Source organism: Lolium rigidum, chromosome 6 (assembly GCF_022539505.1).
Source record: "Lolium rigidum isolate FL_2022 chromosome 6, APGP_CSIRO_Lrig_0.1, whole genome shotgun sequence".
NCBI lineage: Eukaryota > Viridiplantae > Streptophyta > Magnoliopsida > Poales > Poaceae > Lolium > Lolium rigidum.
Window position 1 is genome coordinate 188,179,923 of NC_061513.1, and position 22,577 is coordinate 188,202,499.

General features: G+C 41.9%; 4 protein-coding genes across 7 annotated transcripts; 2 read left to right on the forward strand and 2 right to left on the reverse strand.

Moving 5' to 3' along the window:
• Positions 1–4,422: 4,422 nt before the first annotated feature.
• LOC124666934 (putative pentatricopeptide repeat-containing protein At1g64310) lies at positions 4,423–6,338 on the forward strand. 2 transcript variants are annotated; one of them, XM_047204266.1, is made up of 2 exons: positions 4,423–5,935; positions 6,022–6,129. In XM_047204266.1, the coding sequence occupies exons 1-2, from the start codon at positions 4,453–4,455 to the stop codon at positions 6,039–6,041; spliced, it is 1,503 nt and encodes a 500-aa protein (XP_047060222.1). In that variant the 5' UTR covers positions 4,423–4,452; the 3' UTR covers positions 6,042–6,129. The 2 variants fall into 2 exon arrangements, with proteins under 2 accessions (XP_047060222.1, XP_047060221.1); XM_047204265.1 differs by having other exon boundaries at positions 4,423–6,338.
• A 1,415-nt stretch (positions 6,339–7,753) lies between these two features.
• LOC124658992 (lysM domain receptor-like kinase 3) lies at positions 7,754–10,709 on the forward strand. The gene is made up of 8 exons (XM_047196969.1): positions 7,754–8,399; positions 8,995–9,134; positions 9,219–9,308; positions 9,408–9,513; positions 10,062–10,109; positions 10,166–10,248; positions 10,344–10,442; positions 10,528–10,709. Exons 1-8 carry the CDS (start codon positions 7,754–7,756, stop codon positions 10,690–10,692), a joined length of 1,377 nt encoding a protein of 458 aa, XP_047052925.1. The 3' UTR covers positions 10,693–10,709.
• Positions 10,710–12,217: 1,508 nt separating this feature from the next.
• Positions 12,218–17,579, reverse strand: LOC124660922 (WAT1-related protein At5g64700-like). 3 transcript variants are annotated; one of them, XM_047198769.1, is made up of 9 exons: positions 15,698–17,579; positions 15,502–15,560; positions 15,231–15,301; positions 15,090–15,152; positions 14,296–14,412; positions 13,215–13,455; positions 12,955–13,110; positions 12,697–12,845; positions 12,218–12,615 (listed from the first exon to the last, which is right to left on the reverse strand). In XM_047198769.1, exons 3-9 carry the CDS (start codon positions 15,284–15,286, stop codon positions 12,420–12,422), a joined length of 978 nt encoding a protein of 325 aa, XP_047054725.1. In that variant the 5' UTR covers positions 15,287–15,301; positions 15,502–15,560; positions 15,698–17,579; the 3' UTR covers positions 12,218–12,419. The 3 variants fall into 3 exon arrangements, with proteins under 3 accessions (XP_047054725.1, XP_047054724.1, XP_047054726.1); XM_047198768.1 differs by having other exon boundaries at positions 15,231–15,277; positions 15,498–17,579; XM_047198770.1 differs by lacking the exon at positions 15,698–17,579 and having other exon boundaries at positions 15,502–15,569.
• Positions 17,580–17,696: 117 nt separating this feature from the next.
• Positions 17,697–18,886, reverse strand: LOC124660923 (pentatricopeptide repeat-containing protein At4g38150-like). The gene has a single exon (XM_047198771.1). The coding sequence runs from the start codon at positions 18,824–18,826 to the stop codon at positions 17,807–17,809; it is 1,020 nt and encodes a 339-aa protein (XP_047054727.1). The 5' UTR covers positions 18,827–18,886; the 3' UTR covers positions 17,697–17,806.
• Positions 18,887–22,577: the final 3,691 nt, after the last annotated feature.

Here is a 22,577-nt window from a genome sequence, read left to right on the forward strand (position 1 = left end):
TATAAGGTTCCGGAAGGGCCACTGGTGGGCCCACGACCCCGGGTGGGGACACATGAGTAGAGGGGTGCAGCCCAGCCCTAATGGTCCAGGCGCACCATGCCCTCAATGCCTAGCCGGCCACCCCCCCACCCCCAATGGATAAGGGGGGATCCCTAAATTGAGAGGGGATCCCTAATGGGCAAGTCCCCCCTTGTGCGCTGGCCCTAGGAGGTGGAGGAGGGGCCAAGGCAACCCTGGCCACACCCCCCCCCCTATATAAAGAGGGGAGGGGCCAGGGGCGCAGCCCACTCCTTTCCCTAACCCTAGCCGCCATCTCTCGTCCCACCTCCTTCTTCCTGCGTAGGCTTAGGCGAAGCCCTACAGGAATTCTCCTCCACCACCACCACCACGTCGTCGTGCTGCTGGGATTCCGAGAGGATCTACTACATCCGCTGCCCACTGGAACGGGGAGAGTACGTTGACATGGACTCTGTACGTGTGACCGAGTACGGAAGTGCTGCCGGATCACAGCACCGGAAGGAACCTCTTCATCAACCACGAGATCTGATCTCGTTAGGGCTTTGGATCTTCGAGGGTTAGTTTCTCACCTATGTCGTTGCTCCAATCTCATAGATTAGATCTTTGCTTTTCCATATATTGGATCTTGGTTTTATTCGTTCTTGCGGTAGAATTTTTTTGTTTTCTATGCTACGAACCCTACACAGACGGGTATGGATCTTCAACGGTGTTGACCTCGGGCTCAGGTTCAGTTCCTATCACAAAGAACAAAATATCGGAAAAGGAAACACACATTCAAGATATGGCATAATGCAATGCGCATAGAATATGAATGATATGTCATATTAGAGGAATTGAATTGAACCCTAGGTACAACATCAAATTAAATGGTACCGACATCGGACCCCGACATAAGAGAGGGGTTTGTTAGGGTTCACTGATGAAACAAATTTAGTTGTTGTAATGATGTATGAATTATACATAAATATGTAGAGTTTATTTTTCTGATCATTTTTATATATTATTTATATTTTTCTGATTTAAAATGAATTAGTTATGAATTAAACAAGTTTTAATCATTTTAAATCATTTCCTGAAATTCTGAGAAAATATTAAAAGATGATGTTAAACTTGCTTTCCTAGAGGAGGGTCCAACTCAACCAAACGATCATAATTTCCCTAGAGATAGAGATGCTAGAAGCTTTCGGCCACATTGGTACATGGAGTTTAATTGGTCTTGGTGAAGAAAAAAATCAAAAGGATGGTAGAGCTTCGCCATTGCCTGGGACTTCTAGACGACATTAAAGCTTGATTATCGTACCTTGGTTCTACTTCTATTCAAGTATGTTTCTATTACCATTGTACCAAGGGCTTATGTTTAAGATCATATAGTTGATACAATTTTGATTTTTTTGCATCAATCTTTTTTATGCTTTCAAGTTCGCCCGACCTCAAAAAAATAATTTCCGTCCTTCGCACTGGTTGTATACACCTAGATCTACACCTCATTTCCATGCTATGTGAGATCTAGAGTGTGATTTGAAGCCAAATTCCTTATGAGATCTTTGACAGAACTTTACAGATACAAATGATAGCCAATTGTTGTTACTTCTTGGATGGTGTAAGCCTCCTAGCCGACTAGAGAATCACTTGAAAACCTTTGCGGTACTTTGTGAAGGAGCCAAAAGTTTATGAAGGCCAATGACACTATAACAATGCAAGCTTTACCTGGTGGTTCTAAACATCGAGACACATGCTTGAAGGATGCATAAAAATTGCGAGAAATAATCGTGCCGAGGAACGTGTACGTGCTACACTTTTGTTTGCTCACGCATAGCGATCATCCGCTTTATCTGTGGAGCAACAATAGCGATCCGCCTGTAGCGTGACAGCTAGCGTGACATATAAGTTTGTCGCATGACACACCTTGTAAAGAGACACCTCGATTGTGCGGGTTATATTGATGATTAAAATGTGCTTTAATATGCATGCTTGTACAATTTTGGGCAATGGATACTAATTATTTCAACTATAGATTATCAATTGATACATGCATCAATTAGCAATTACTACCTCCGTCCCATTTTATAGGGCTTGCGCGCATCCCTATGTTCCCAATTTAGCTAACATAATATTATTTGTACACCACATAAATTATATCATTAGAAAGTAGAACATCTAAGATTTCTAATGATACATAATTTGTATATCTTATATTATTATTATTAATTTTACGACATAGGGATACACGCAAGCCCTATGAACCGGAACGGAGGGAGTATGAGTATACCGCACAACCATAACACAAATAGTACATGTATCAGTTATTTAACAACAAATTCTATAATGTACACATAAATCTTACATCAAATAAATGACATCAAAGTTTTTCTCAGCGCAAACAAATTTCTTAGTTGGACCTAAGTTTATCATAGTCGATCACACAACAAAGATTTGCATGCACACCGAGACATAGGCAATTTGGTACTCCCTCTGTTTAAAAAATAATCTTATAATTTTAGTCAAAACTCAACATCTTATATAAGTTAACCAATCTTAGCATATGAAAATATGAACATCGACAATAGCAAATAAATAGCGTCACCATAATATTTTCATAGTATAATTGTTCAAAGTTGTAATTGTTTTTTCTATAAGATTATTTAAACTTATATGGTACTACTCTTAACTAAAAATATATTACCTCTCTCTATAAAAGAATTTCTCAACTCTATCAAAATATGCATGTATCTGGACATGTTTTAGTGCATAAATACATGCAAATTTAGAAAAATTTGAGACTATTTTTTGTGAATGGAGGAAGTACTTTGTTTTATGAAACGGAGATAGTAGCTTCCTTGCTAGGAGAGCGGAGATTCTGTAGGGCACGGAAGGTCCGCACTTGTTTTGGACAAATATCGTGTGCCTTGCTGAAGGCAAGGAGCATCGTGCCTCGACCCCCCCCCCCCCCAATCCACCATCCAAATGCATCCAACGGAACACAATAAGGACGTGATTGGTTGCCCACAAAGATCTTTCTCGCCGCATAGGGGAAACGAAAATGGACTGTTTGGTTGTCCACGGGCTAAAGATTTCCTGCACCACACGAATTTAAAGCACCTAAAAAATTGATCCAAGAGGAACGCTCGATTTGGTCGTTTTTTTCGGGCCAGGCTCGGGAGAGCGCAAAAGTGGGCCCTTCGTGGTTGGAGGCGTGCGAGCATGTTAGGTAACCTTGGGAACTAATCTGCATCATTTTAACCCCCCCCCCCCTAAATCTACAAAACGGACGGTCGGTTCGAAATATGATGAACACGAAAAATATGCGTATTGATGTTACGAATCAATTCTCATGAACGGTTTTTGTTTTCGTGGAGTATTTGAATGGCAATTTCATGTCCCGTTTGAAGCTGTTTCGGCCAATTTAGTTAAATTCATCGCAATTGTTCGTGTGTTTCAAAATTCCTTCGACGATTATCGTGTTTAAAGTTTTCGGTTTCGACATTCGTATACGAGTAGATCTACGTCTTTCAAGTATACTATACATTGTTTGTAGATCTACTCGTTTATGAATATCTAAACCGAAAACTTTAAACACGAAAATAGTGTGGAATGGTGAGGTGAAGCTACTTCTCGAAAAAAATTGAAATGGTCGTCCGTGTGTTAAAAATTAACTAAGCTCGTCCACAAATGGTTCAAAATAGAACACGTAACGGATTTTGAAACACTCGACGAAACGACGAACCGAGGACGGAAATAGAATCGCAACATTGAGGCACATCTTTTTCATGTAGACCTTGTCATGAATCGATAAATGGTTAGGCAGATTAGAGATGATTATGATTGAACTAGTTTAGTTAACCACAATCCTCCTCAACATGTGGCCAACCAAACGAAGTGTTTCTCGTCTATCTACTTGAGCTTAAGTGAAATTATTGGCATCCAAACAAAGTAGTATCAAAGTTGGCTCAATGCTTGTTCCCACTCATACATTAGTAGTTAGGCCATTTACGTGCAACGGGTAAAAACGTAAAATTTCCATGCGAGCAACCAATAAAATTTCCATGCGAGCAACTAATCAGACGTTAGAGGCCCTTGGATGCGACGAGATTTCTGGCCAAGGATATCCATGCAACCAGTGTATGTGTTGCATCAGATTGCAGAAACGTGGTTCAAAGCCTAGACCAGGGAACCATGGGAGTCTATTCACACGTTGCCACTGAGATCGTCGAGTCTCGGCGGAATTTCAGATTTTTGAAGTTTAAGTTTGAGAGTAGGTGGTCAAATAATGATGAGGCTCGTAAGTTAGCTAGGAGTGCTGCTTGGTGCCCCGCCTTTAGTGAAGTCGAATAAAAGGCAAAAAAAAAAAAAAATGAATGGACCCCGTGCACAGGAGTCTGCTCGTGCACGGTAGAATAACATTTCTCTGCTTGGTAGAGCTAGTGTCTCTTTGGTATGCGCAGGAAGCTCGCGCTCTTCATCAAGGCCGCCAATGGCGCCGCGGTCCCTCTCTCCCGCACGAAGCAGGTTCACGCGCGCCTCCTCTTGGCTTCCCCTTCCATCTCCGACGACCTCCGCCTCCTTCTCCTCCGATCCTATGCTGCGGGCGGCGACTTCACCTCCGCGCACCACCTGCTCGACGGAGCATCCCGTCCTGCATCACCGCTTCTCTACAACGCTGTCATACGTGCCCACGCACGCCGCCTAGACCTCCCTTCCGCTCTCACGCTCTTCGCCACCATGCGTCGCTCCGCCACTCCGCCCGACGCACACACCTTCGCCTGCCTTCTCCGCGCATGCGCCGACTGTTCTTGCCCAGGCACGGCCAAGATCGTCCATGCTATTGCGTCCTCTTCCGGCATTTCCTCCCATCCCGTCGTCAGCAGCGCACTCGTCAGTGCGTATTCCAAGTTCTTGCTTGTGGACAGTGCCCGCCATGTGTTCGATGGATTGCATGAGCCGGACTTGGTTCTCTGGAACTCGATGATGTCTGGCTATGGGTACATGGAAATGTGGCTGGACGGGCTTCAGCTCTTTTCTGCAATGCGGAGGGCCGGGGAGGATCCAGATGGCTACTCCATGGTCAGCTTGGTCTCCTCCTTCTGTCATCGAGAAGCACTTGCTTTTGGTCAGGCAGTTCACGGAGTGTGTATCAAGGGCGGTTATGATTCTGGACACCATGTGAGAAGCGCACTTGTTACCATGTATTTCAGGTGTGGTTGCGTGGAATCTGGCCAAAACTTGTTTGCTGATTTACAGGATGCGGATTTGGTTACATGGTCTTCGCTAATTACAGGGCAATTGCAGACTGGCAAGTATGACGAATCATTTGACTTGTTTCGACAAATGTGCTACTCTGGCAGGAGGCCTGACAGCATCTTGGTTGCTAGTCTTCTTTCGGCATGTGCTTCTACAGCAACCATCAGCTGTAGCATGGAGATCCATTGTTATGCAGTCAGGCTTGGAGTTGATAAAGACATCAAAGTCTCATGCTCGCTAATTGACGCTTATGCAAAATGTGGCTTTGCTGAGCTCGGATATTTGGTGTTCCGCCAAACGGCTAAAAAGAACTCAGTCATGTACAATATGGTCATATCAAACCTTGGTTCTCATGGATTTGCAATGAAAGCCATTCAAGTCCATGATGAGATGGTTCGTGATAAGCTCAGGCCTGACAGTGCTACCTTCTCGGCTTTACTTGCTGCTTGTTGCCATTCAGGACTCTTAGACGAGGGGTGGAAGCTGTTTAGGAGAATGAGGGATGAGTTCCACGTGGTGGTTCAAATGGAGCATTATGTGTACATGGTGAGGCTTCTTGCAACGTTTAACCAGCTGAAGGAGGCGTATGATCTTATACAAACAATGCCAATGGCGCCAGACTGTGGCGTGTGGGGTGCATTGCTTTGGGGGTGCTGTGTCCACCGTGATTCCACTCTTGGTAGGGTAGTTGCTGAAAAGCTCTCTGAGTTCTATCCAGACAAGACTGCTTACAAGATTATGCTTTCAAACTTGTATGCATCACAGGAGATGTGGTGGGATGCTGAGGAGGTCAGGGCCGAGATGTTTAAAGAAGGTATGCACAAGAACACAGGGATAAGTTGGGTTGGTGAAGTGTGAAAATAATGGTTGGTGGATATCCATCAACGAAGAACATGCAAGATATCAAAGTATATTTGAACTCTGTATTGTTATGATTTGATACAAATGAAGTATCCTGAAACTCGTTGAAACTTTCTATTTGCTTAACTTACCATTTCATGTATATCATGTTCTTGCTCTTTTAAAGTGTGAGTAGAATTATGTCTGTTGTTGCTGTCTATAAGAATAATATTATGCACCAATGGAATTTTGTCTGTCATTGTCTTAAGCGTTTATGTTGTGGAGTAGAGTAAGTTTGGACCAGTAATAGCTGAAGCAGTCTTGATTTTGCTCCTGCATTTTCTTTCTTGTTCATGTGGCAGTTTCCCCCTGTTACCTCTATATAGCTTTCATGGTAGTAATTCTATACTGTTATATGAAGATCACTGCTTTGCCCATAAGTGAGAGACTGCAGTATAGCAAAACTCCGTGGAAGACATAGTAGTGCTTTCTTTGAGTCTACCAATTTCTTGTTTTTTCCTTTTATTAAAGCTACACAGTTTGATTAAGTATTTCTAAACTGACAACAGATTACTCTGACACATCATTTTAAATGGTTAAGTAGGTTGCCCTTATATTTTCTTTGTGTGGGAGTGTTGTGCTAAATGATATACTCAACTGAAGCCTTGTCAGTTTATGGTTATATGGCCCATCATGAGGTGTTGGTGCTCGTGCAATTCAATCTTTTGTATGAAAAAACTATAAAAAACAAAAGAATTTTACTTATTTGATCAACTTATCCTAAATCATAAATTTGACATGGCACACCAACATTTCAGAAGGCTGTCCAGCTACAGATTAATAGGGTGAGTGGCAAACGCCGACAATTGTCGCTCCATTTTTGTGCATCTTAGGAATGATGTGGTAGTAGTTATTACTAAACACATAACTCTAATAAAGTTGACAATTAGAACTTGCAGCCAGCCAAGTTGGTTTTGTTTACTTTTTATGGGTTAAACGATGTGGTTAAGATTTTAAAATTAAAACCAAAGCAAGTATGTTGGATTAATTAAAAATACTTTCTTTTGAAGGAATGCCTTTTGCTGCAACTATATATATTATTGTTTTATTGTGAATTTTTTTGTACTTTTATTCTCTGCAGCTTCATTGACAAATTCTAACAGCACCATTTTATATCTATGTGTGTCTATCAGTCTCAGTAAAATTATTAATATGAAAAATGTTGTCTCAGTGCTAGCAGTCCATGTCACGTTGTCCTTTTCGGTGATATATGATTTTAGGTCTGGATACACACAATCCAGCTCTAACGTTTCAAAATACGCCAAATGGTGTAAGCCAAAGACAAGCTTGACTCTTTAGTCCATGAGGTTTGCAGCTAGCTGTATTTTTTGAGTATTGGACTGTAGTTGGTGGACATTGTGTGAAGAACCCTTGCCTGAATCTATGATGCCAATTTTCCTATATTCCAAACCATGTAAGGAAGCGGATTAAACTAGGAACAACCGCGACAAGCTTTACTACAGCCGGCCTTGCCTGGCAATTGACATATTAGCCTCCTGGGAAGTACCATACAAGCATCAGAGGCCAAAAGGCTAGACAGCCAGATAAACTACCTTTGCAACCAAATCGTAGTTGCCTCTCCAGTTGCTAGTTTCCCATGGCCAGACATGGTTCCCTGTTCTTCTTCCTTGCCTTGTTTCTGCAGCACCTTCACACCAGCGTCGGCTTAGCCATAAAAATCTTACCAACACCAGTGGAACAATGGCAGCCCATGCAATGCGATGCTGCATCCTTCAACCCTTCGTGCAGCTCATACCTTTATGTGACTCCTGGAGGGCGCAGCCTGTCCCAGATAGCATCCGACTTTAATGGGACAGCATCTCTCACCCAGCCCATCAGACGGCTCTCTGGCTCGGAGGACTTACTGGTGCGTGTGCCGTGCATGTGTGAGGCAATCAATACCACCATGAATGGTCTCTTCCATGATACTGAATATAAGGGTCCAAATGACACGTCCGCCAACATCAACAGTGGCTACTTCAGTGGGCTTGCGTGGAACCTTCCTCCTATGGAAAATAAGACAATCGTGGTTCACCTGCTATGTGGGTGTTCCTCCACGGCGCCGGAGGGGGTGCTGTCTTACACGGTCCAGTCTGGAGATACCCTGGGCAACATCGCAACCTTGTTCAGATCAGGTTCGAGGGAGATACTAAGCTTGAATCCAGGGGTCACAAATCCTGATTTTCTCAACCCAGGTTGGATCTTGTTTGTTCCGATGGGAGTTGCTGGTTCTTCTAAAAAAAGTGAGTTGCTGCTACTTTTCAATTATGTGTTCTGCTTGCATCCATTGAATTTCAGAAATTAGTTAAACTGATTCCAGTTATTCTCAAGTTTTTGGTACCATTGGCATGCTATTAATTTGCTAAAATGCGATAAGAAGTAGATTTTTTGTGCAATTCAAATATGTGCTTAATAAATCTAAATTGTTCTTTTTGCATCATAGGATTTCCAGTAATTTTGAAGATGATATTATGTTCCCTAAGCTCTTGTCCTTTGGTAACTGACAGCTAATATTTTTGTGTTTTCTCTGTGCTTGATTCAAACATTTTTAGAGATTGGCGGTTTACCAATCATAATTGCAGTATCCATATCAGCTGCAGTTATGCTCCTTTGCATGATCACCATCATACTTCGCCTGAAAAGGAGATCTCCTCTGCCCAATATTGAAGTGCCAAAGAATAAAAAGATGGAGAAAGTTCCCAGCAACACAAGCATTGCTATCCTGGAGAGCCGTTACTTTCCATCCAAGAGAATTGATGGTCTTGCTGTGCTACCTTATGCTACATGTATACACACAATTACACATACATCTTATTACTCTGAGTTGATTGGTTGCAGACATCGATCCCTTCCAAACAGAGAGGCCCGTTATTTTCAGCTTGAAAGAGGTTGGAGATGCTACAACTAATTTTGATGAGAAGAGGAAGATCGGCGAGGGAGGATATGGCATGGTCTACCTAGGTTTTATTGGTACACATGTAAGAAATTTATGTAGCATCTTCCACAGGTGACTGTATTCTTGAAGCAACATCAGATCATTATATGTGTGACCTTGGCCGCAGGAGATTGCAGTTAAGAAGATGAAAGCTAGCAAATCAAAGGAGTTCTTTGCTGAGCTGAAAGTGCTGTGCAAAGTACATCACATAAATGTGGTATGTGGTTCCAATCTAAAAGGAAATGAACATCTATTTTGACTGACTGCATACAAATTGCCAATAGAGTATTTTAAACATGTGCAATTCCATATACAGGTTGAGTTGATTGGTTATGCTGCTGGGGAGGATCACCTGTACCTTGTTTACGAGTATGTCCAGAATGGATCACTCAGTGAGCATCTACATGATCCTATGCTAAAAGGTACACGAAAAAGGATATTCATACATGTTTATATTTGTTTTCTTATTTCTAGAAAAAAATGATATGCTTTGTATTTTCTGAAAGCTTGAATGAACTGTGAAATTCTAACATCTGGCTAGGTTAAACATAGCCTTGGGGTAAATACTTACAGACTTGATTTCGAGTTATTTCTTAGGTCATCAACCTCTCTCATGGACCGCAAGAACACAAATAGCAATGGATGCAGCGCGCGGTATTGAGTACATCCATGACCATACAAAGGCCTGCTATGTGCACCGTGACATTAAAACCAGCAATATTTTGCTAGATGGCGCGCTAAGAGCTAAAGTGAGCATTTAAATTCATAAACTTTCAAGTGTTACCTTCTCAAAAGAAGAAAAAAATGCAATCTGATTATTTTCTGCATAACAGGTTGCAGATTTTGGGCTGGTGAAGCTTGTTGAACGCAGCGATGAAGAAGATTGCTTTGCAACTCGTTTGGTGGGAACACCAGGCTACCTTCCACCAGAGTTAGTTTTAACTTGGATTTGATTTACATTTTGTTCAACCTGACGAAGCTTCACATGTAGTAGTAACACCAAGCATCAACCTTGCAGGTCAGTTCTCGAGCTTCACATGACTACGAAGTCTGATGTCTATGCATTCGGAGTAGTTCTTGCAGAGCTCATTACTGGCCTCCGTGCACTTGTGCGGGACAATAAGGAAGCCAATAAGACCAAGTCACTTGTCACAATCGTAAGACCATTGCAATATCTTCTTCACATTGATCTTCGCCAAGGTTTGCATCATGCTTCAATCCAATCAATAAGTATTTGCCATGCTCTGTACAGATGAGGAAAGCTTTCAAAACAGAATATCTAGAGAGCTCACTGGAGAAAACCATAGATCCCTCCTTGAAGGACAACTACCCCATAGAAGAAGTGTGTAAGGTTAGTAAAACTGCTTATCACTACGGACTCACTGAATAACTGAAACATCGAAGTTAACTGAATCGTGCATCTATCATGTATGTAGCTTACAAAAATTTCGATGCGGTGCTTGAGCGAGGACCCACTGGACCGGCCTGACATGAGGGAGATTATGTCACTGCTGTCTCAAATTCATTTTGCCTCCATAGAGTGGGAGGCGTCACTTGGAGGTGATGCGGAAGTCTTTAGTGGTGTTTTCAATGGCAGATGATCACACGTCATGTATGATTTAATGTAGATACAGAAGATTTGCTCCTGTTTTTTTATTTAAGGAGAGTGGTTCTTGGTATGCAGTTTTGGATATATTTGTACTTGCAAATTTATCTGGCTTCTTGAAAGCTCGTAATGTGTATTTTGTATTGTATGCGGCTCCCTTTGCAGTTCTGTGACCGAGTGAATTCGTCCATTTCCATATTGCCCATGGTCCATTTAGGCCAGCCACTATGTTGGTGCGAAAGAATGGTTCGGTGTGAATCAGCTGCAATGTATTCACCGCATTGTTTATGTTTATAATTTGCTTACTCCGAAGGATAAGATATATAATAAATTTAAGCGATGTTATTGAAATTTTTGACTTATAAATACTTTCATATGTTCGAAACCATTTTATGAAGAATTAATTAGTTTAGTCAATGGAACCTTGCCTGTAAAATGAAAACATATTGCAAAATCGGACCTCAAAGCAAACCAACGCTTCTAATCGATGTGTCTGGACCACGTGTTAATATATCATGGATTGAAAGCAGATTTGGTGCACCTGAGCTCCTGGTTTTAAAATATTTGAAAATTATTTTTTATGTGTTTCAAAAAATTATAAAGTTTATTACTCCTACATGAATACATATACATGTCTTGAATACTCATGCGAAAGTTAGATAAAAATTGTGTTGTGTTTTGAGCTACGAACAAAATTTGGCTGTATGTATAGGTTTGAACACTCACATTTTTCTTAGAAAATTATTGTTTTTGTGTAGCTGAAAATACAAAATATTTTTCCCTGAAATCTCTACCGCACCTTAGAAATAGGTATATATATGTACGTATTTAATTTCAGATTTTTTAAATTCCAGAAATATGTTTTTGATTTTTTTTTCAAAAATTGAAAGCATGTTCATGTGCCAAAGCCACTTTCCGAGATTTATTTTAACTAAAAAGAGTACAGTCTCAGAGAGATCACTCAGAGGAGCCAAGTGGCGGCTCACATGTCCATTCGCGGGAGACTCTGTGCATGACACTTGTCAAGCATACAGGATGGCGTGCAGTTCCTTTGGGTAGAAGTCTCAAGAGGTAGTTTATTTTGCATTTTTCTTATGTAATGTTAAAAAACAGAAGCCATGTTGGCTTTTTTATGTGATTTTTTTGTGACGCCTTTGCTTAACAATATTATGTTCGAGATATCGGTGGCACACTGGTACCGGATAAAGCACGAGTAGTCGAGCTGAGCCACTCCTGGCAGCATCTTGTTTCTGATATTAACAGCGATCAATCATGCCGTCGTGTCCTTGTGGCTAGCCTTGGAATAGAAAGACACAAAACATCATTGTCCATGCTGATGATGGGATTTCACCTAATCTTCAACAACTTGTGCGGGGATTCCAGCACGCCCGATCAGGGCCGGCAATATAGTTACCAAGCAAACACAAACGAGATACAAAATGTGTTCGCTATCAATACAGCTTTTTCATGCGCAATTGATAACATGCAAGGAAAACACCGCACAGGCAAAATGCACCACAGGAACTCAAAACAGCAATATGCCTGAAACCCTGAACAAGCTGCTACAGTTGACTGGCAGTAAACAGATCCGGAACAGCTTCTCTTGGGCAGACGTGAAGCAAAAGCTTTTTTACACCTAATAATAAAGCTTGGTGCTAACAGTAACAGTCAATAAAACAACAAAGCTTGCTGCCCACAGTTTCATCTTGGCATATCGGTCTTTTATCTCGCACCAGGCAATGGCTTGATCAAATCTTGCGTTGCCGGAACTGGTGCACCCCTTTCTTGTTCCTCGAAATCAAATCGGGCTGCGTTTCCTGCGCTACGCCCTTGCTGCTTGCCTAGAGCCACTTGCTCCATTCTCTTCCCCCAGAGAACATTGTACAGACCGCCAACCATCAGAGCTCCACTCATTACACTGTTCATCAATAAAGAAATTTCAAGAAAACAAAATTTGGTGTAGTTCCTCTGTCTGACAAGCAAACGTTAGGAAACACACCTTCCAAGGGTGACTGCTTCTCCTATGAGAAGTGACAGAATGATCGTGATAACAAAAGTAAGAGGTGCCGTCACGGCCACGAACACTGGGCCGCGCTTGTCAATTAACCAGAGTTGCAGGTAGTTTGAAAATGCAGAAACAACGACGCCCTGGAACGTAAAGTAATTCCGCACAGAGGTCAGGTTTCTGTTTCCTAATTCTACGGTCAGTCTCAATGAATCAATGATCAGCAGCTGTCAGAGGGATTCTCATACTTACACAGTAGATGACCGCGACAAGACCTACATCCAAGCTCAGCTTCCATCTTGAGAAGTCTCTCTCCATCACTAGAGCCATAACAAAAGATTGAACGGTTGCAAAGACTACCTGAACAGCTGCGTTGAGTAGCATGGACGGATACTCAGCTAAATTGCCCTAGAAAGCAACATGCAGGCTAAATTTAGGATGAATAATTTAGCATCTGCACATGCACACATGCCTGAATGCAAAACCTCTTGCCCACAGAGCAATATTCATACCTGGAACACTGTCCAAAGAGCAAACATTGCAGTCGCAAAAGACTGCAAGAGAATTCCCAATATCCATCTCCTTGCGGGATGGGTATCAACCTGACTTGCATGATGAAAAACAGGGTGGTGGATGAAAGATTTGAGCTTAGGTCCTTGGTATAATGCCAGTATAGTAACACCAGCAGCACAAAGCACTATCCCAGAAACTTTCACAATCCCATGGAACCTCTTTAATTTCAAAGACTCCATCCTACAATAAGTAGAATAGAAATTATTAATTTCTCCACAAACTTTTGGTAATAAAAGTTCAAACTGTCAACAAAATAAGATGAATCATACCCCAATGTATCATCAAAGCACTCACAGCTCTGCATATGTTTACACTACTAATGATTCACGTTAAACAATGTACAGTTATCCATTGGATATTACATCCTATTTTACCACAAAGAAATTTTACAAAATCTGAAGAAACATACTTAACACAAATTTGACAAGGTGCTCAATTCAATGTGACTGCCAGTGTCGATTAGTGCAAAGAAGTACAATGGTATTCCATTACCAGATGCACAGATACTTTACCCGGCTGCCTACCAGCACCCCAGCAAGTATCAGGTAACCATACAGGCTACTACGTACTCGATACAGCCGGAGAAAAAACGAATATTAGTCAAATTTCACATGAAAATAAACAATAGCAACTGACTAGCACTCCCACTATAAATATAAATCTGTGCAGCTACTTTATCGCAGCAAAGAGTTATGACTCAATGATATTATCTCCATCCTTTATCCACGAAGTTATACAAGCTGAGCCCAACCATTGCACACATCACTCAGCTAACGATACCATCCACTCCGCTCGCAATTGGGCTCGCCTAGCTAGGTAGGACCAGCCAGGTTAGACAAGCTTGGGCCTGGCTTTGGCCCGGTCAGGTTGGATATGGCAGGGCCTGGAATGGTATTGCTATAAATAGAACGTATAGAGCGAATTACTTATTATGTCTCTTTCTTTGAACATAAAGAATAGTTCTCACCAGACAAGAAAATGCCTTCAAGGAAGTACTACATGTACCATTAGAAAACATACCGCAACAGTAGAGCCAAAAAGAAAGTTAGCACTGGTAAGAGATTTAGTAGTGCAGAAGCAGAAGTTTCCGAAGCATAACTGAGACCAACAAATGTTATGTTAATAGAAGCAGACATTCTGTGCAAATGAAACAAAAAAATACCATTAGTAAAATATTGCATACTTAGAATTTATAAGAAAATTTAATCAGTTAAGATAACTACAAAATACTTAGGGTGTTGTAAGCAAAAATCATAGTATGATTGTACAAATAACTAATTTAAATAGTTGTTAGCTTTACATAGCATTTTCAATGAAACTAAATCAGTCAACCTAGCTAAGTGAACCACCATTTTTGCAGTCAGTTGTTTTATTGGAAATATAGATTAAATCTGAAATAACTTGAAATGCTCTGTGGGAAAGGCCGGGTTGCCATTGATGAAGATGATGAGTATACCACGGTGAAAACCAAAACAACCGAGGGAAAAATTAATGTAAATAAAGTAAGCTTTTACTGTACCTTTTATATTGGAAGGGTAAATATGCATGCACATAAGAGAACTTGACATATATGAAGTTTGGACAAGAACTACCAAAATGACTTGCCAAAACGTCTTATATTGTGGGAGGGAGGGAGTCAATGTTTAACAACTCTATGTTACCATTTCTCACATAAATACTCCCATTACAAACTTATACAAAAATTATGGCAAAAGTCTACACCATTGCAAATAAAATGGTTCATCTGGAGAGCCATTTGATAGAGAAAAAGAATATAGCATAGAACAAAACCCCTGCCTTGTACTTTGACATACCCATATAATGCATGCACAAATAGCTTCAGACTGACTTTGTATGACAGTTGTGGGGCGGTTTTCCTGCAAAAATAAACCTCAGTGCATGCTCCCTAGATAACATCCAGATCCAGGCAAATAACAAGCCAAAAATCCACATACCTTTCAATTGCAAAAGCAACGGGCAGTAAGAACATGGTAGCTATTACTACCTCCATCCCAAGGCTTAAGGCCTGTATTTTTTTTAGAAAGTCAAACGAAGTAAAGTTTGACCAAACTTTTAGAAGAATTTATAGTTCATTATCTATCTAATGATATTGATTTTTTACTTTTCATGTTAATGATTTTTGATAAAAACTTAGTCAAACTTAACACAGTTTGACTTTCTGAAAAAAATATAGGCTTTAAGCCTTGGGATGGAGGTAGTACATGCCTGTAGAAAACAAGGACATATATACTTGTGCCTTGGTTAAAAGCAACTTTGAGAAGTACCTGCATAACTCCATATATGAACCTTAAGAGAAATGAAACAGCATAAGGTGCTGTGTTGCCCATTACTCTGGCTTGTTAGAACTTCAAAGATGATTGCTTAAATACTACTACTCAGGTATCGGGACACTTCATCATACCTTCACAGTCATAAGGCTTGCTCAGATATGACACATGGGTGTCCACTTAAGCAAAATATATTTTACTATGCAGAGGCCACACTAGCTGCTCGCTTTCATCAGTATTAGGAAACTGCAGCAGAAGCTTTTCGCCCTAACAAGTCCTGGTTACATCATACTTTGCAACAACTAAAATACAGTGTAAGAAACAAAAAAATGCAATAAACTAGGTATGTCAGTCCTAAGGTGCTTGTATATTTGACAGAAAGCATGACTCAAAAGCATATCAGTGTAGATTTGGAGCATCCAACACCTGAACATTGTCCCAGGGAAAAAAAAGTCATATGCACTAGCAGTTTTATTCATTTCAAGGTCGTTCATCGTCCTACAGGAAAGGAAGTAGGAACTTGGAAGTGCTTCAACTTCCAGGTCAAGGTTTCTACTTTCAAGACTGGCATGATAATTTATCACACATATTTGATAAAATAAATATTTGGCCATACTTCAACCATCATTTGCGCTGTGTAACACATTGAAAGTATCTGTCACTACAGCAGTCAGTGTCAAGCACAACCCAGTTGCTTAGTTACAAACAAAAGCACATTTATATTTCTATAGAAAAAAAAGGTCAAGTTCTGACCTTCAACCTCAAGGTGACTCAAATGCATTTTGGCATATTCTACAAAAATACCAATAGGTGAATAATGCTCAGTGTGTCATTTCGGATCAAATATTTTTATAAGGATAATTTCCATTTAGTGGCAGCAGTGCGCCTTTATGAAGGGCAGAGGAATCAGTGGCAAAGAAAGGTATGATGTGGAAAAGGAAAAGGGCAGCCATTACGGAGAAAGAGTAAAAATATAGGGGAAGTGGTAGTATCAAACTATCTATTGCAATGTAAACAGCACTAATTCCAGAACATCGCTTGTTATTTAAATATTAAAATGCCAGCTCCTAAAGCAATGCTGTTAGAGTAATGGTAGCACATAGCTATAATGCCTTTTAGAAGGTATGTCGTTTAAATGGAGCACGTCTCCTGACTTAATTTGCATCCACACGAGCAAGTTACACAGTCCTATTACCCAAAATCATCCAGCACAATCTCTCTGGGCTCTGGGGAGTGGGGAGTGCAGATTCACAATTCCCATCACCCATAATAAATTTTGGCTACGCGCTTTAAATCCATGGGCAATGATTGATGCTTAACTGGATCTTCCTGCTTACTGTTGCACTTGTTTCAATGATCACGAAAAACAGATAGAGGAAGGTATAGCAACTTGACCTATTCCATGGGCTCAAGGCCAATATATCTACAGGAGAATAACTCAATATATGTGTTCTTGATGATATGAAACTCCACCACTTCAATAAAGAGAATAACTAAATTCTTTAGCTATCTTAAGTAAGCAATTTTAAATTCCTCACGATCGCAACAGAAACAGAATGGTTCCGAAATTTCACACTTGCGTGAAAACCCAGTAATTCCTTGGTTCAAGATTTTCCAATGCCAAGTAGATAAAAAATAAATCTGAATTTGGATATATATTACTTGATGTGTAAATTCGAAATGGAGGATTAAGATAACTTAGCTTGCAGATGAGCAAGGATAATCTGTACTCTCAGGATCTGGCTGGAGGGTGAATGAGAGGTGGACGATAAGTTTGCAGCTTTTTCTGCTTGCGAGAGGAGCCACCCCTGTCCATTTGTGGCTAATAACCAATCTAGACTTGAGAAAGACCGTATTTTCTATTAGTTGTTTCAATTTTGTTCATCGTGCAGGAAACTGATAGTTGTTAAATAGCAACTCAACAGCTTGAATTAACAGCAATATGACAAAGCTACCGTCTCTTCGCAGGAAGTGTGTAATTATAGGTGCGTTGTTGTTCAGCAGAGGCATGAGAATTCCAAACAGCAACCAACAGGCTTACAATGACAGAGCAATTGGGGTTGTAAGCAGCAAATAAATGTTGGAGGGATTGCATGTCAAAACAAAGACAGATCACCGGTGGTGGACATCATGTAAAACAAGATGCTAGCCATTTTGATTTAACCATAGAAGCACATCAACTAGAGAGCAGGCTTGGCGGTGCCAAACAAAATGGAGAGGGGTGAGCACATACTACTTATAGATTAGAAAGGGCGGTTTGACTTCTTCTTCCCAAAGATCACCTCCCAAACAACAGGCGTGAATGGCCCTTTCTTGTCCAAATGCTCCCTGATGGACTTGTCATCAATGGCGAAGTTCCTATCTTGGAAGCTCCTCACAAGCTTCTCACCCTCCTCAACCCCCTTAGTGTTGCATACAGCATCAACCAGGCCCACAAACGTTGCAGCATTGGGCGAAAGGCCAGCCTCGAACATCTCGACGCAGAAAGCAACGGCATCATCAAGCCTGCCGCCCTTGCAGAGGCCCCCTATAATCAACCAGTAGCTGAATGCATTTGGAATGACCCCATTGCCCTGCATCTTCTTGAAGATCCTGACGGCATCGTCCAGCTTGCCTGCTTTGCAGAAGGCGTCGACGACGGCGGTGTAGATGACGACCTCTGGGATGGCGCCCTTCTCGCGCATCAGGCCGAAGAGCTTCATGGCCTCCTGCACCAGCCCGCTCTTGCAGAGCCCGTCGAGCATGGCGACGGCGTTCGGTATCAGCCCCGTCTCTTTCATCTTCCGGAAGATCTCGTCCGCGTCCTCCGACTGCTGCGGTTGCCCTTGTTCGTGCTCAGGCTGCTGCCCCTCGACCGCAGAGGCAGAAGCGGAGGCGGAGGCGGAGGCGGAGGCCCTCGCATCGCCCAGCTTAAGCTTCTCCATCAGTGACTCCCCGATGGCTTTCTGAGCGCTCCCTTCCGGACGCTGCTGCTGCTTCGCAGCGGCGCGTCTGAGGATGTCAGTCGGGGAGGTGCCGGTGGAGGAGGAGTCGGGGCCTCCCCCCGCGCTTCTCGGCGGCGGGGGCAGGGGGTTGTTCTCCGGGTCAGCCCCGAAGTTGAGGGTGCGGAGGAAGGCCTCGTCCTCCTCCTCATCCCGCGCCTCGCGGATCACCCGGCGGCGACGTTCGCCAGTGGAGTATGACCGCCGGATCCCGGATTGTCCACCCAGCAGGAGGAGGAGGCGTTGGAGGCCGGTCGATCTCGCCGGAATCTGCAGGCTCATCTTGTCTGTGTTTCGTGGCGGCGGAGAAGGGGGAGGAGGCAACCGCAGAGGACGGGAATGAGGTTTATGCACGGAAGGGGATTTTGACGAAAATAACCTTTTTTAAGAAAAGCACGGAATGACCCTACTGACAAACTATTTCACCGGACTAACCTTTTTGTGTGGCGCCCTTGCCAACGGCGCCACACATCCACTTACGTGTGGCGCCCGCGCCCGCCCGAGCCCAACCCTCTTCTCCTTCCCTCTTCTTTTCTTCTCTGGAGACACGGAACCACCGCCGTCGGCCGCCTCTCCTCATAATATGTGTGATGTGTTATGTGTGATGGCTTATATATATGGTGATACAAATGCCTAATATTTGCTTACACATGTTAGGAATGGCTCATAATATGGTGTATTTGTGAGAAAAAAGAATGTAGGATGGTGTGGCTCCTAGATGCTCAGTATGACATGGAAACACCGGGCATATCATATCGCGGAAAAAAAGAAGGTACTAATATTTATTTTGTTAACACCTCTTGTTTTATTCCATTGGATATGGCATAATATTATGTGTCTGGATGTGCTTGTAGACTCTTGAGCCCTTGAAGATTCGTTACCACGATAGCATGAAGGACATGTCGTATGACGAGCGGTACACAGAGCACATCGAGCCTACCGGTCTTCTTCCGTTCATCACGCTTGTAAGTCGGGGGCCGCCGAACATGAACGTCGCGGCAATCACCGCACTTGTCGACCGGTGGAGGCCGGAGACGCACACCTTCCACTCGAGGGCCGGCGAGATGACACCTACTCTTCAGGATGTTTTCATGATCCTTGGTCTTCCTATTCAGGGCGAGGCACTGTGTATAAACACAGCTTCTGATGGGTGGCGTGAGCAGATGGAGGGGCTTATTAGCATGGCTGAAAGTGCATGGAACCCCCATGTGTGGTTTTGGTAATTAATGACAATCCCTATGGACTAATGTTTGCATTAAGTTATATTTGTAGGAGTTGTCCATAGGCAATGCTTGAACCATATGTTGGCTTCAAGGTTGCAATAAGAAGAATTTGATGAAGGACATCAAGTGCCAAGTATGTCTTGAAGATGAAGTGAGACCTCAAAGTTAACTTCAAGACATCAACGAAATAAAGTGCAAGTTCAAGATGAGCCAACTCGAAGAGATCATATGCTTGAAGCTTGCCATGAAGAAATGAAGTGCAAGTTCAAGATGAGCCAACTCGAAGATATCATATGCTTGAATCTTGCCATGAAGAAATGAAGTGCAAGTTCAAGATGAACCAACTCGAAGATATCATATGCTTGAAGCTTGCCATGAAGAAATGAAGTGCAAGTTCAAGATGAGACAACTCGAAGAGATCATATGCTTGAAGCTTGCCATCCATATGGTGATCATGGATATGTGAATATGCACCTAAGAAGAAACTCTCCCATGGTGGATATGGGGGAGAGCAATCCACAAGACTTCGTCAAGCAAGCACAATCAACAAAGGCGTTCCATCTTGTTGCGGTCAAGACCGTCATCATCGAGCTCAAGTGAAATGCATAAGTTTAAGGTTTTCTCTTGATAGGGTTTCTTTCTCACCGGTCTCATGGTGTAGTTGGAGACCAGTGTATAGTTTAGTTGTCTTACTATCAAGAGGGCTCTCGAGTGAATAACTAGATCGTATCGTTCGGAGAGAGCTCAAACCTTTGCATCCTTGCATCATCTTTCTTGGTTGTTATTTCGATCTTATCCATGTGATGTTTTAGATCTTGTGCTTATTCTCATGAAAAGCTCTAGTTCATCAAGAATGGTTTTTTCACGGGCAACTTGTTGCATTTTCGAGGTTGGAGGTTTTACCGGTATGTCTTTTTTAGATAGGTCAAACCTTTCATCATTTATTTCTATCCTACCTTACTGTACTATGATGGTTCCCTGTATGACCTTGTAGAGCTTGTTACTAGCTTCGAAACGAGCTCAAGACCATCAAAATCGGAGTCCGGATGCTCAAGTTATGGTCTTTCTCGTTTTGTTGTTTCTGCCAGTTTTCCTCCAGGCCGAAAATTTGCAGAATTTCCGGCCCCCAAAAAACGGCTAAGGACCTACAAAAATGAGCCCCTGGAACCCCCCGGATATTTGGCCGGAAATTTCACTTTATGGGCCGGAAATTCCGGTGGGGGCGGAATTTCCAGCCCTCACTTAGGCCGGAAATTCCGGCCTGTTATGCCCAACGGCTCGATTTTCTGGGGGGTATAAATACCCCCCTTCTTCCTCCTTGGGCTGTTGCTTCTCCTACTCTCTCTCTCCTCCATTGTTGATCTTGAGAAGCTTGCCTTATCTCTCTATCCCTCCATGATTCTTGCCCCCTTTTGAGGGAAAAGAGAGAGGAGATCTAGATCCACACTTTTACCAAACCATATCATCTCTTTATGAGTGAATCTTTGGGATCTAGATCTTGGATAATTTTGTGTTCTCCTCTTTGTTCTTCCTCTCTTATTCCCCCAATATCTGTTGTATCTTTGTTGGAATTTCAGAGAGAAGGACTTGAGCATCTTTGTGGTGTTCTTGCCACTGCATTTGGTGCATCGGTTTGACTTCTCCGCGGTAATATGCTTTGTCATGCCTTTCACATATCCTCTTGGTTGAGCCGTTTATTAAGGTGCATGTTACTTGTTGCTCAACAATTTGTTTGTTGCAAGTGTTAAGCTTATTTTTCTATCTATGATCTATTGCAAATGTTTGTGTTTTAAATAGTAATGACGGAGTGAGGATTCCATGTTATGCATCTTGTATTCAAACACAACATTTTAATTTATGCATGTACCTTGGGGAGCTTCCTCATTTTATTTAAAGCATAATTTTGTGGTGATCATTAGAGTTTAATTCACTTGGTATCTTTTGTTTTGAATGATATTATGGGAGTGATGATTCCATGTTTGTGCACTTTATACTCCAATGCATATTGTCTAGTTTTGTGCACAAGCCTTGGGGAGCTTCCTCATATTATTTAGAGCAATCTTCTTGATCTTATCATAATATATTTCTTTCTTTTGGTATCTTTCTTGTGGTTCATTTGGTTGCTTGCTTCATTTGTTATCTTCACTTTGTTATCTTCTTGCAATCTTTGATCCTCTCTATAGTGTGATTCCTTCCGAATATTTATCATTGGATACATGCATTTGATTTCACTCAAATTATGAGAAATGCACACGATATGGAGGAACTCTCACTATATTGGCCTTCTAAATTATTCACCCATTTTGGCAATTGGTGCCAATGGGGGAGAAGTTTGGAGGGTTTAAGGGAATTTGGCTTTGTCTTTGATTTGTGCTTAAGCATATGCCTTTCTTGCATTGCATCTTGTTGTTTTGCACAGTTCAATATTTAGAGAAAACTCCACTAGGCTTTGAATGTCAATATATGCAATGAAAGTCAAGTTCATTCACACATGCATATATTATGGGGGAGTTTGCTCTATATATTCAACTTGTTTGTTACTTAAATTACTTGTATAAACCCTCTCAAAGAGATTGTCATCAATTACCAAAATGGGGGAGATTGAAAGTGCATGGAGCCCCCATGTGTGGTTTTGGTAATTAATGACAATCCCTATGGACTAATGTTTGCATTAAGTTATATTTGTAGGATTTGTCCATAGGCAATGTTTGAACCATATGTTGGCTTCAAGGTTGCAATAAGAAGAAATTGATGAAGGACATCAAGTGCCAAGTATGTCTTGAAGATGAAGTGAGCCCTCAAAGTTAACT

Excerpts from the sequence above, each read along its gene's own strand:
- LOC124666934 (XM_047204265.1), top strand. The coding sequence starts at position 4,453 with ATGCGCAGGAAGCTCGCGCTCTTCATCAAGGCCGCCAATGGCGCCGCG.
- LOC124660922 (XM_047198768.1), bottom strand. The coding sequence starts at position 15,623 with ATGGGCAACACAGCACCTTATGCTGTTTCATTTCTCTTAAGGTTCATA. Across the intron at positions 15,153-15,230 it reads GTTGCTTTTGCAATTGAAAG|GAAAACCGCCCCACAACTGT; the intron begins GTATGTGGATTT and ends TTATTTTTGCAG. Across the intron at positions 14,413-15,089 it reads TTTGTGCATGCATTATATGG|AATGTCTGCTTCTATTAACA; the intron begins GTATGTCAAAGT and ends TCATTTGCACAG.
- LOC124658992 (XM_047196969.1), top strand. The coding sequence starts at position 7,754 with ATGGCCAGACATGGTTCCCTGTTCTTCTTCCTTGCCTTGTTTCTGCAG. Across the intron at positions 8,400-8,994 it reads TGCTGGTTCTTCTAAAAAAA|ACATCGATCCCTTCCAAACA; the intron begins GTGAGTTGCTGC and ends GATTGGTTGCAG. Across the intron at positions 9,514-10,061 it reads ACATGATCCTATGCTAAAAG|CTGACGAAGCTTCACATGTA; the intron begins GTACACGAAAAA and ends ATTTTGTTCAAC.
- LOC124660923 (XM_047198771.1), bottom strand. The coding sequence starts at position 18,826 with ATGAGCCTGCAGATTCCGGCGAGATCGACCGGCCTCCAACGCCTCCTC.